The 11,103-nt window shown below is 59.5% G+C and overlaps 1 protein-coding gene across 1 annotated transcript; it reads left to right on the top strand.

The window, feature by feature from the left end:
* The first annotated feature begins 4,374 nt into the window (after positions 1–4,374).
* Positions 4,375–10,092, top strand: RNH1 (ribonuclease/angiogenin inhibitor 1). The gene is made up of 9 exons (XM_008593461.1): positions 4,375–4,489; positions 6,015–6,185; positions 6,537–6,707; positions 7,278–7,448; positions 7,532–7,702; positions 7,796–7,954; positions 8,298–8,468; positions 9,520–9,690; positions 9,806–10,092. Exons 1-9 carry the CDS (start codon positions 4,404–4,406, stop codon positions 9,891–9,893), a joined length of 1,359 nt encoding a protein of 452 aa, XP_008591683.1. The 5' UTR covers positions 4,375–4,403; the 3' UTR covers positions 9,894–10,092.
* The last annotated feature ends 1,011 nt before the right edge of the window (positions 10,093–11,103 follow it).

The following is an 11,103-nucleotide window of genomic DNA, read 5'->3' as shown; positions in this document are numbered from 1 at the left end:
TTTTCTCACCCTTTCTGACTGTGTAGCTTCTCCCGGAAACTCAGCAGCACACACACCATCTTACTGCAGCAAGGTGGAAGGGAGGCGCTGGCGGCCTTCACACCCCGACTCGTCCTGAGCATCTTGCCGGGCACTGGATGCACCCTGAGCCTGGGCTTGTCTGCGTGGTCCGCCCCTGTCCAGCCACCGCTTACCTGGAACCCTGGACCCTGAGTTGGTGGCTCCACCCCCTTATTCATAAATTTGTTCCCCAAATTTAGTAACCCTTTACGTACAAGTCCAAAGAACCAACGTTCCCTGTCCGCTCTGTGCTGCCCCTTGGCGGCGGTGGAGATTGGGCCAGGTCTGCAGGGAGTGGTGCATGCAGTGTTGGGGAAACAACTCTGCAGTCCACTTCCTCTCCCCACAGCTCCTGGTCAGCCCCCGCCCGGCCCCCTCTTGCCTTCTCAGAGGACCTCCCTGACCTCCTCCCTGCCACGCCACACCCCTGAGTACCCTTTACCCTGACTTAATTTCCCCTGTTTCAGTTCCATGCATTTCCCCCTGGACTGTAAGATCCATGAGGGCAGAGACCTTTGCCTTGTTCTGCTATAGCCCAAGCACCTAGAACAGTCCTGGCATACAGTAGGTGCTCAGTGAACAGTGGTTGGGTAGATGAATGCCTGCGTGATGGGAACACATCAAGCACCCCCTGTTGTAACAAGTGTGCAGGTCAGTCTCGATTAAATAGCCGCAGCCCGCGTGTGCAGGAGGGTGGACACCTGGGGAGACTCCTGCTTCCATGGTGGTGATGCAAGAACTCTCCATGCCCCCACCTCAGAGTTTTTTCAGACAGTGCTCTAATATGTCCTGTTCTTCATGTTTAAAAGATTTAACAGTGTGCCCTTGAAGCTCTTTATCAGTAGTAGTCTTTAACTTTCAGAGTAGTTTTTTTTTTTTTTTTTTTTGACCGGTAAGGGGATTGCAACCCTCAGCACGGTGTTGTCTGCACCATGCTTGGCCAGTGAGTGCACCAGCCATCCCTATACAGGATCCAAACCCGCAGCCTGGCGCTACCAGCGCCGCACTCTCCTGAGTGAGCCACGGGGCCGGCCCAGAGTAGTCTTTTTTAACTGTGTGATAAGTTATTTAACCATTTTCCTTCTGGTAGACATTTTTTTTTTTTTGACTGGTAAGGGGATCGCGACCCTCAGCATGGTGTCATCTGCACCACGCTCAGCCAGTGAGCGCACCAGCCACCCCTATATAGGATCCAAACCCGCGGCCTCAGTGCTGGTAGCGCCACACTCTCCCGAGTGAGCTACGGACCGGCCCTAGACATTTAGATTGTTTCCAGGTTTGACAGGTTTGTTTCTCTTGGTTGATCTAGAAATGGAGGGTGTGTACATGTTTTACATATTGCCAAATTACACACCCCAGATGCCTTGGTGCAGTCTCATGCATCTCGCGGCAGCCACAACAAAGACTTGTCAGTCTTTTCCATTCTGGCAGAGAAAAGGGGTTTCTCAGGTTTGTTTTGTTTCTGTGTTTTGGGGAATTCCCGGATTCATGTTTGCTTGTGGGAGGAGGCAGGGGGTGGGTTTCAGTGGGGGCGGTGGGGGCTCCCCCTTGGGCCTGTGCCCCCTCCTTGGGGGCTGGGGGCATGCATGGTTGCCTGTTGTAGGAGATGAAGTTGAAAGGCTAGTTGGGGCCAGAGAGTGGGAAATGGGATGGGGACATCGGGTTTTATCCCCAGGCCCAGTGGAAAGCAGTGATGGCTTAACAAGGGGACCCAGCTCAGCTGGCGTCTGAGCTAAGGCGAGGGGGGGTGGAGGGCAGCCCCTTCCTGTGGCTGGTGCCTGGCCTGAAAGAGTTGGGTGGGTGATGGCGAGTGGGCTGGGCTCCCCTCAAGGTCTCTAGGCTCTGCCCTAGCCCTGCTGGAGACCTGTCCATCCTTGTCCTGGCCCTGGACGAAGGATCAGGCCACGGCGACGGATTGGGCTTTGGGTCTACAGTGGCTGGTGGTGAAAGGGCTGGGACTATCTGTGGCCTCCCCCCGTGCTGGCCCTGTGTGTTTTTCTGGGGTCCCCTCCCAGCCCTTTAATACGTGATGGAGCGTCCAGAACTAGCAAATTTGAGAGACCAGAAAAGGGGTATGGGCTGGGGTGTCCATGGGTTCTCGGTGGGGGTTGTACGTGCCCGGGACCTTCTCCATGCATGTTGCCTGAGTGTGGCCTGTGTCTCTCTAGAGGGTGGCCCTGTGCCCCTCAGAGGTAACCCAGGCATCAGACACACATGGGTGTGGCCAGCCCCACAGGGCAGCTTTGCAGTCTTTCCATCGAGGTAGCCTCATGGGAGCTAAGTGGACCCGAAGCTGCTCTAGCCAGCCCCTCCCTTGTTGCTCAGCAGGGTGTGGTCCAGGCTGTGGGCGCTGCTGAGAGCTCCCACCTTAGAACTGCAGAGCCGCCTGTTCTCCCCTGGAGAGAACTAACTGGGGCTACTGTTCAGATCCCGGGACTGACCAAGTTGGGTTGCAGCAGGGAGCAGCCTGGCTGGCGGGGGGTCCTGATTCCCTGCAAAGCATTGGGCCTGAGATGTGATTTTAAGGGGGGAGGGTTGAGGGGCCTGCTGGAGTCATAAAGAAGCTTGTACGCACATGCATGTCTCACAGGATGGTACTCGTTTTCAGGGAATTGTCCAAGGAACCAGTGACCCACAGAGGTTAAGAAGTGTCCTTCTGGTCCCAAAGCCTAACCGAGGGGATATAGTGGGGTCTTGGCAAGCCCTGGGGAGTGGGGGGTCAGCCCCTGCATCAGTTCTCCGTCCTTGTCCTTAATCTCAGATCATTGCAGGAGAGCCAGCTGATCAGAACTGAGGAGGAAGACACTCTGGGGGAGCAGTACTGGGGCTGGAGGTCCTCAGGTGGTCTGGAGAAGGGTCAGAGTTAGCATCTGCAGCACCCAGGACCGCTGTACTTCCCTCTCAGTGTGCAGGTGGCGGCTGCAATTTGGGACAGGGTTTGGGTGACCACACCCTGGGCTCCCTGGGCCACCACCCAGGCAGGACTGGTTTTGCTCACATGCTGTGGGCAGCGGGCCAGGTTTACTCTTGGTTCCTCCATGTGATGGCTGTGTGACCCTGGCATGTTATCCACGCCCTTGCCTTGGTTTCCTCTGCAGGCCCACATGCTAAGGCATGTAAACATGAGTCTTTCCTCTTGGGTGGCACCAGGGGCCTCTTCCCTCTGCTCAGCTGGAGTGGACCGACTGCCTGCTCCCCGCTGTGGGCCCTGGACCAGCCCCAGGAAGCGACGGGGGAGGCCCCCCTCGAGCAAGGCCAGGCCAGATACAGGCACAGACAGGAGTGAGAGCAGCGTTCTCAGGAAGCTGGGGGTGTCAGGGAACCAGGAATCTTGGGCTGCATCATCCTGTTTGGCATGACCTTTGTAGAGGGCATCATTTTCAGAAGTGACTCCTTCCTGGGCTTTCTGTTGCTCTTGAATGAGACCAGCTCTCTCCCCCTCCCCCGTGTCGGCATCTTGAGCACTTCTTCCAGGGAGCCCTCCCTGGCTGCCCAGGTGCTCCTCTTTAGCTTGCTTGCCCCACCCCCTGCACTCCAGGCCAGCACCTGGCAGATGCTCAGCAACGTGTGCACTGAGACCTGTACTGGGGCGGGACAGTAGGTGGGTGCCCTGGGCCTCAGGAACACCCTTCCGCAGTCAGCACCTGACTCACATATTCAGGCTCTGTGCTCATCCCTGGTGAGGGTTCAGGGCCTATGACCTGCTCCCATCCCAGCCTGCCTGATAGCCTGGCCTCTCTATGAGCTGGCCCAGTGTGGGGCAGAGTCCAACCCTCAGAAGAGGGTCATGGAAGATGTGCTCCAAGTGCAGACTCCCTGTTTCCCCTCTATCCTGCCCAGGGCACTGTGGCTGGCACCCCTCCCCCCAGCTGTTTCAGGGCTGTGAGGTACAGGGTGCTGGGTTCTAGGATCCTGGCATCCTGGGGTCTCTGGCTTTGTGGAGAGCCTGGTGAAGTGGGACTGTGGTGCTGCCTGCTAGGCCAGCCCAGCCCTGCTGTTCTCAGAGCAGATGCAGGCCAAGCGGGCAGGAGGGGTTTCCGTAGCTGGTCTCCACACTGTCCTGCTGGGGTCTCCAGTCCCATAGCCCACCCCTACCCCATCCTTGCCCAGGCAGGAGTTGCCCATCCAGGCTTCTGGAGACTGAGGAAGGTGCTGAAGAAAGGAAGCAGGGCAGGCACCTGCCCCGGGAGAGGTGTGGCTTCTCCTGAAACACCAGACCCCTCGGGGTCCTCTTTGGACTTCTTTCCCCATTTGCAGAATCTCTGGCCTGTCAAACCTTGAGAGGATTTGGCTGAGATGCTCTCTTCCCTGCCTTCTACCTAGACAACACCTCACCTCCCACCATGAGCCTCAACATCCAGTGTGAGCAGCTGAGTGATGCCAGGTGGACAGAGCTCCTGCCCCTGATCCAGCAGTACCAAGTGGTCAGGTGAGATGCCCCTGGCAGGCGGGCGCCTTGAGCTGGTGCACACATCTCCAGCCCCGTGGTCTCCAGCTCTTCTCTTTCTCTGGGAACACAGGGCAGGATGAGGCTCAGGGCTCCTCTGGGGAGGCTCTGCCCTTCCCTGCCCAGCTGCAGGCTGGGGAACGGAGTCAAGACTGGCCTCGGTTCTTAAGATTCTCACAAACCCAGTGGGGCCTCAGGCTTCACAAGCAAGAGAGATGCCTGCTTAGTCCTTGTTTTTTCTCTTTTCAACTTGTCATTTGACATAGTTTTAGACTTACAGGGGAGCTGTGAAGACAGCCCAGGGCTCCCGTGTGCCCTTCACAGCCTCCCATAAGGACACCGTCTCTCGTCACCTGGGCAGTTGTCAAAGTGGAGGCGCTGGCCCGGCACTTCCAGGGCTGACCGGATTCTGCTTTTCCCCAGCGTCCTTTTTCTGTTCCTGCTCCATCCAGGATCCCATGTGGCATTTCATCTTCCCGTCTATTCAGCCCCCTCCCATCTGTGACGTCCTCTGTCTCTTTTTGTCCTCGGTGATCTGAGTTCTGAGAGTCCGGCCAGGCTCCTGGAGAGTGTCCCTCAGTTGGGGTTTGTCTGGTGTTTTCTTATGGTTGAAGTCACATGTTTTGGCGGGAACACACAAGTGCTGTTGGGTGCTGCCTGGTGTGTGGGGCACTGACGGCCACCTGGTCGAGGTGGTGTCTGCTGGCTTCCCCGCTAGGAAGTTACTGTTTTTCCCTTTGTAATTGATCAGTATCTTGGGGACACACTTTGAGGTTCTGTTTATTTTACCTGTTTCCGCTCAGACTTGTGCCTGGCGGTCTCAGCATCCATCGGTGGCTCTTAACAGCTACTGCTGTGGTGGTCGCCTGACTGGGATTTTGTAATCTCTTCTTCCCTCCACGTTTATCCGTCGTCCTTTTGTGAGCCAGAGCTTGCTTTTCTCCCACTTGTGTCTACTGTGGTGGTCGCCTGACTGGGATTTTGTAATCTCTTCTTCCCTCCACGTTTATCCGTCGTCGTTCTTTTGTGAGCCAGAGCTTGCTTTTCTCCCACTTGTGTCTATTGTTACTCATTGAATCAGGATGGACTTGCGGCCGTTTGTTTTACTGAGTTACACTCTTGAAATGTTTATTTTGTGCTCATGCTGTTGCGGCTCTGACCGCAGGAGCCTCTTCAGATGGCCCGTGTCTGACATGCTGTGTCCTCTCCTGAGCACTTCCTTGTGGTTGTGACCTTGTATAGGTTTGAGTTTTTCCTAGGGATAGGCCAGACTCTTTCACGCTTTGAACCCCACGGTAAGACGTGGAGAGCACGTTATGCCCCAGACACACACAGTATATGTGCAAGAATCTTAAACAGGAGTTTCACAAGTCAGTTTCTACTCTTTTCTGTTTCATTTTTAACATGGTCCTGGTTGTGACCCACCTCAGTGATTTCTTGCCCCACTGCTGGGTCACAACCTGCTGTGTGAAGTGGTCATTGAGCCTGAGGGCAGTCCCGTCTGCAGGCTGGACGACTGTGGCCTCACGGAGGTGCGCTGCAAGGATATCAGCTCCGCGATCCGGGCCAACCCCACCCTCACTGAGCTCAGCCTGCGCACCAATGAGCTGGGCGACGCAGGCGTGCACCTGGTGCTGCAGGGCCTGCAGAGCCCCACCTGCAAGATCCAGAAGCTGAGGTGAGGCCAGGGGCCTGGTGTTGCCCCTACTCCCGTGTAGCAGGCTTGGGTCTGAACCTGTTGTGGACAGCCAGGCCATGGGGGGCATGGAGAGCCTGGCCCTGGGGTGAGGATCTGGCCCTGCCTGTCGTTCCTGGGCTCGCAGCATCAGCATACAGCCTCTGCTGAGGAGATGTCTGCAGATGTAGCTTCCCCAGATCCAGCTGTCTTCGAGCTTTCCCACAGCCTCTCCCACGCACCCCCACTGTCCCTGGTCCAGAGAAGGAGCAGGTGTAGCCTGCCTCCTGCAGGGCACTGCTGGGAGCTCCTGGCAGATGAAGGGAGCCCCACTGAGGGCTGCGTGTGCTCCAGCCTCCAGAACTGCTGCCTGACGGAGGCTGGCTGTGGGGTCCTGCCTGGTGTGTTGCGCTCTGTGCCCACCCTGCGTGAGCTGCACCTCAACGACAACCCCTTGGGGGATGCGGGCCTGCGGCTCCTCTGCGAGGGACTTCTAGACCCCCAGTGCCACCTGGAGAAGCTGCAGTGAGTGTGTGCCTTGCCCTGAGGGTCCCAGTGCCCAGTTAGGCAAAACCCCAGCCCTGGTGAGCCCCTGTCCCTTGGCACGCTCTCTCCACCAGTGTGTCAGCTGCAGGGAGCTTTGAGGGGACTCTGGAGGTCCAGGGGCCTTGTGGAGCTCCTCCTCTGTGATGCTGGGGCTGGGGGGTTCACCATCTCCGTGCCTGCCCCCCCAGTTGCCCTTTGCAAGGAGCTGGCAGCTGGCCTGGGACCCAACAGTGGGAACAGACACCCGGCTATGTCAAGCATGACTCAGCACCGTAGTGTGGGGCGGCCTGGCTGCCTCCAGGGCACTGTAGCCAAGCATGTGTGGGTGTCCCTGCCCTCAGGAGGCCTCTTTCTCTTGGGTCTGGTAGAATCCCAGGGTTTGAACTCCTGTTATAAGATATGGTTTCCAGACCCTGACCTGTAGCTCTGAAGACGGGTCTCTGGGGCTTCAGCGCTTGATGCCGACGGGGGAGAAGGCTGGGGAAGGGGGATGAGACCCCAAACGCCCCCCAGCGCCAGTCCACACCACTCTTGCCTGCCCGCCTCCAGGTTGGAGTACTGCAACCTCACGGCTGCCAGCTGCGAGCCCCTGGCCGCGGTGCTTAGGGCCAAACCAGACTTCAAGGAGCTGGTGGTGAGCAACAACCCCTTGGGTGAGGCCGGCGTGCGCGTGCTGTGCCAGGGCCTCGCGGACTCTGCCTGCCTGCTGGAGACGCTCAGGTACGCGCGCTGGGACAGGTGTGCGCGCTGCGGATGCGGATGGGGGGGCTCCTGCGCTCTATCAAGCGGTCCTGTGTCCCCAGGCTGGAGAGCTGTGGTGTCACCGCGGCCAACTGCAGGGACCTGTGCGGTGTCGTGGCCTCCAAGGCCTCGCTGAGGCAGCTGGAGCTGGGCGACAACAAGCTGGGTGACGCGGGCGTGGCAGAGCTGTGCCCGGCGCTGCTGCACCCCAGCTGCAGACTCAGGACCCTATGGTGCGTCCTCTGGGCCCCTGAGGGCGGGAGGGTGGTGTGGGCGCGCCCCGGGCCATGGCGGGGGAGACATGGGACAGTGTTGCTGTCCTTCAGGCTCTGGGAGTGCGACGTCACCGTCAAGGGCTGCAGGGACCTGTGCCGGGTGCTGAGCACCAAGGAGAGCCTGAAGGAGCTCAGCCTGGCGGGCAACGAGCTGGGCGACGAGGGCGCCCGGCTGCTGTGCGAGAGGCTGGGCAGTGGAGCCGGGGATTGGTTGCTGCCCTGGCTGTCCACCTTAGACCTAACCTAGCGACCACCGCCTCCAGCCCAGCAGCCATGACCCGGCGGTGCCCAGCGACCCTACTGCATGCCTGCCAGGCCCAGCGGCTCGGCTGCTGATTGGGCGCCGCCTCCTCTCGCCCTGCCTCTCCATCCCCCGCCCAGGGCGCCGCTGCACGTTTCCATAGGTCCAGGGCCCTGCCGATCAGGCCGCTTCTCACCTTCCCTAAACAGTCCGTCGGACCCGCGCGTGCGAGGGGGGGAGGCGGGGCCTCTGGCGGGGGCGGGGCCTCAGCCGTGCACGCCCCGCCGGCCTCAGCCTTCTCTGCGTGCACAGGGTGAAGACCTGCAGCCTGACGGCCGCCTGCTGTCCCCACTTCAGCGCGGTGCTGGCGCAGAGCAGGTGTCTGCTGGAGCTGCAGCTGAGCAGCAACAAGCTGGGCGATGCGGGCGTGCGCGAGCTCTGCCAGGGCCTGGGCCAGCCCGGCTGCGTGCTGCGCGTTCTCTGGTGAGTGCCTGCGCAAGCTCGGCCGGCCCGGCTGCCGCCTCCGATCCTCCGAGCGCCTCGGTGTCTTTCCTTGGGTGTCCTGGACTGAGCCTCTAGTTCTTTCTTTGTGTTTTCTTTCCCCAACTTTTTGTTCATGTTTCTGGGCACCGACTCATTTCCACTCTCAGCTGTCTTCTGTCTTGTTACTGTCCCGTGCTTCTCGCTGGCGGCTTTCTTTGGATGTCTGGGGTGGGACCAGGAGGCCCTGGACAGCTGGCCCTGTGGCTGGCACTGCCCCCTGCCTGTGGACAGTCGTGGTCTTGTGGGCCTTCACCTGCTCAGCTGCCACCTAGGGTGGGGGTCCCACAACTTCCTCAGCCCTCAGCTCAGAGGCCGGTTGTCTGGTCTGCGTCTTGGCTGGTCTCCCCTCATGGGAACAGGTGCTGGGTCTGCCCTGTCCATCCTCTTTCTTTGGCTGTACCCCATGATCTTTCTCAGAGCCGAGAAACGCTCTTCCATTCCATGCTTTTCCTCTCCCCTCCACGTCGGTCCTGAGCTGCTCCTTGGACTGTGCAGCCATCTCCTCTGTAGCCCCCTGGCTAGGCTTCAGGTGCTGAGGGGTAAGGGGCAGGTGTGGCGTCTCTCCTCTGTAGCCCCCTGGCTAGGCTTCAGGTGGGCAGCACTTTGAGCCTACGTCTTCCTGCCACTATCCTTCCCCCACTGCCATCCTTGCAGGGGCTTTCTGGTGCCTCTGCCTAGAGGAGGTTAGGGACCGGGGTCCAGCATGTGCAAGCCTCAGGCCAGTCTGTCGCTGCCTAGCTGAGGGAAACCGTGCACCTCCCCTGCCTTTGGGAGGGATATTGGCCCGAGGTCAGCAGCATTCAGGGCCACAGAGGGACCCAGGCTGGGACTTGGGGAACCGTCCCCATCCCAGGATCCCAACTTGCTGAGTACAGTGTATTTCAGAGTCCACAGGCATTGCGGGTGTGGACCTCCATCACCACCCCACGGTCTGGTGGCAGCACAGTCCCGGGTCACACCCTTTGCCCTGACTCCGCCCTGCCCCCCTCAGGCTGGGGGACTGTGATGTGACCGATGGAGGCTGCAGCAGTCTTGCCTCAGTCCTGCTGGCCAGCCGTAGCCTGCGCGAGCTGGACCTCAGCAACAACTGCATGGGGGACCCAGGCGTCCTGCGGCTGGTGGAGAGTGTCAGGCAACCCACCTGTGTCCTGGAACAGCTGGTGTAAGTGGACGTGGTGGGCAGTGGCCACGGGTGGTGTGGCCAGGGCTGCCTGGGGCTCAGGGTGGTCAGGGGAGTGGCGTGGAGCTACAGCCACTTCTCTCTGCCCTGTGTGCAGCCTGTACGACATTTACTGGACTGAGGAGATGGAGGACCGACTGCGGGCCCTGGAGAAGGACAAGCCATCCCTGAGGGTCATCTCCTGAGGCACCTCCCTGCCCACCAGCCTCCGGACACCTGCTCTCCCTGGACAGCTCCAACCTTAATCCACCCCCATAGGGGCTGGCCAGCTCCCTGGGGTCTCTTTCGGTGTCCTAGCTTTGACTGAAGAGAAATGCTGAGATCGACTTATTTCTGTGAGAAAATTTTAGACACTTTATAATCATTAAAGCACTTTTTTGGCAGGAGGGGTCCCTGTCCTTCCTTGTGGGGTCACTGCAAGGTTCTCTGATGTCAGAGCATTCTTTGCTGCCAAACAAACTACCACCAGTCCACGTTCGCATCCCAGCCCCGGGGCCCTGGCATGCTCAGCAGGCCTCTCTGTTCCAGCCACCCACCCCGCAGGCACTCGTGTTCTGTGGGCCAGCAGGAGACTCTGCTCCGCGGGTCTCAGGGTGACCTAGCCCAGCACCTTCCCTGTCACTAGAAGCGAAGCCACATTCCACTCTGCTGAGGAGGCCTGGATCTAGCAGTGGGGCTCTGGGGACTCCGCAGCTCTGTCCACGGGTAGCTGCCCTTGGGTCTGGCTGCTCCACAGCTCTGGGCCTTGGCGCCGCTGGTGTCGGGGGCACTTCCTGCAGAGCCCAGAGCCCATGCTGTCTGCAGCCCTCCAGTCAGGCTGGCCTTGTCTTGCTCACGGGTGGGCAGCTGCCAAGATAGGCTGGCCCAGGGTGACCTGTCCTGGTCTGTGGGACTCTCACCTCGGTGGCAGCTTCAGGAACCCTACTGTAAAACCCGTTAAAGTGCCCAGGATCTTGGATTCTAAGTATGGTCCCCCTCAGAGGAACTAGGGCTCCCCAGAGGAGTGAGTTAAATGTATGAGGTGGGCCTGGGGCACCTTAGGGGCCATCTGCAGTGACCAGGTGAGCACAGGAAGTAGAGCATCTCCCACAAGACACTGGCCAGAAGAACAGACAGGCAGGACACCCCCTTAGCTCAGAGCACTGAGGATGCCAGCAGTGGAGGGGTCACCTGGAGTGCCCCACACTGGCAGAGGGGCCTGAAGTAGGCATCCCTGTGATGGGAAGACAGGCAGCAGTTCTTTCCAGAAGTCAGGGCTACCACGTGTGATAAAAACGTGGGGGAGATGGGGGGCATATGGCACCTCAGCAGAAACAACGGGGAGGGCAGTCCATGGCCACGAGCCTGCGCAGGGCCATAGAACCAGGGGGCTGACAATCGAGAGAGGAGAGGACC

This window comes from Galeopterus variegatus, unplaced genomic scaffold (genome assembly GCF_000696425.1).
Source record: "Galeopterus variegatus unplaced genomic scaffold, G_variegatus-3.0.2 Scaffold9183, whole genome shotgun sequence".
Lineage (NCBI taxonomy): Eukaryota > Metazoa > Chordata > Mammalia > Dermoptera > Cynocephalidae > Galeopterus > Galeopterus variegatus.
This window is presented reverse-complemented; position numbering and strand designations above follow the sequence as displayed.

Excerpts from the sequence above, each read along its gene's own strand:
- RNH1 (XM_008593461.1), top strand. The coding sequence starts at position 4,404 with ATGAGCCTCAACATCCAGTGTGAGCAGCTGAGTGATGCCAGGTGGACA. Across the intron at positions 7,449-7,531 it reads TGCCTGCTGGAGACGCTCAG|GCTGGAGAGCTGTGGTGTCA; the intron begins GTACGCGCGCTG and ends CTGTGTCCCCAG. Across the intron at positions 8,469-9,519 it reads TGCGTGCTGCGCGTTCTCTG|GCTGGGGGACTGTGATGTGA; the intron begins GTGAGTGCCTGC and ends TGCCCCCCTCAG.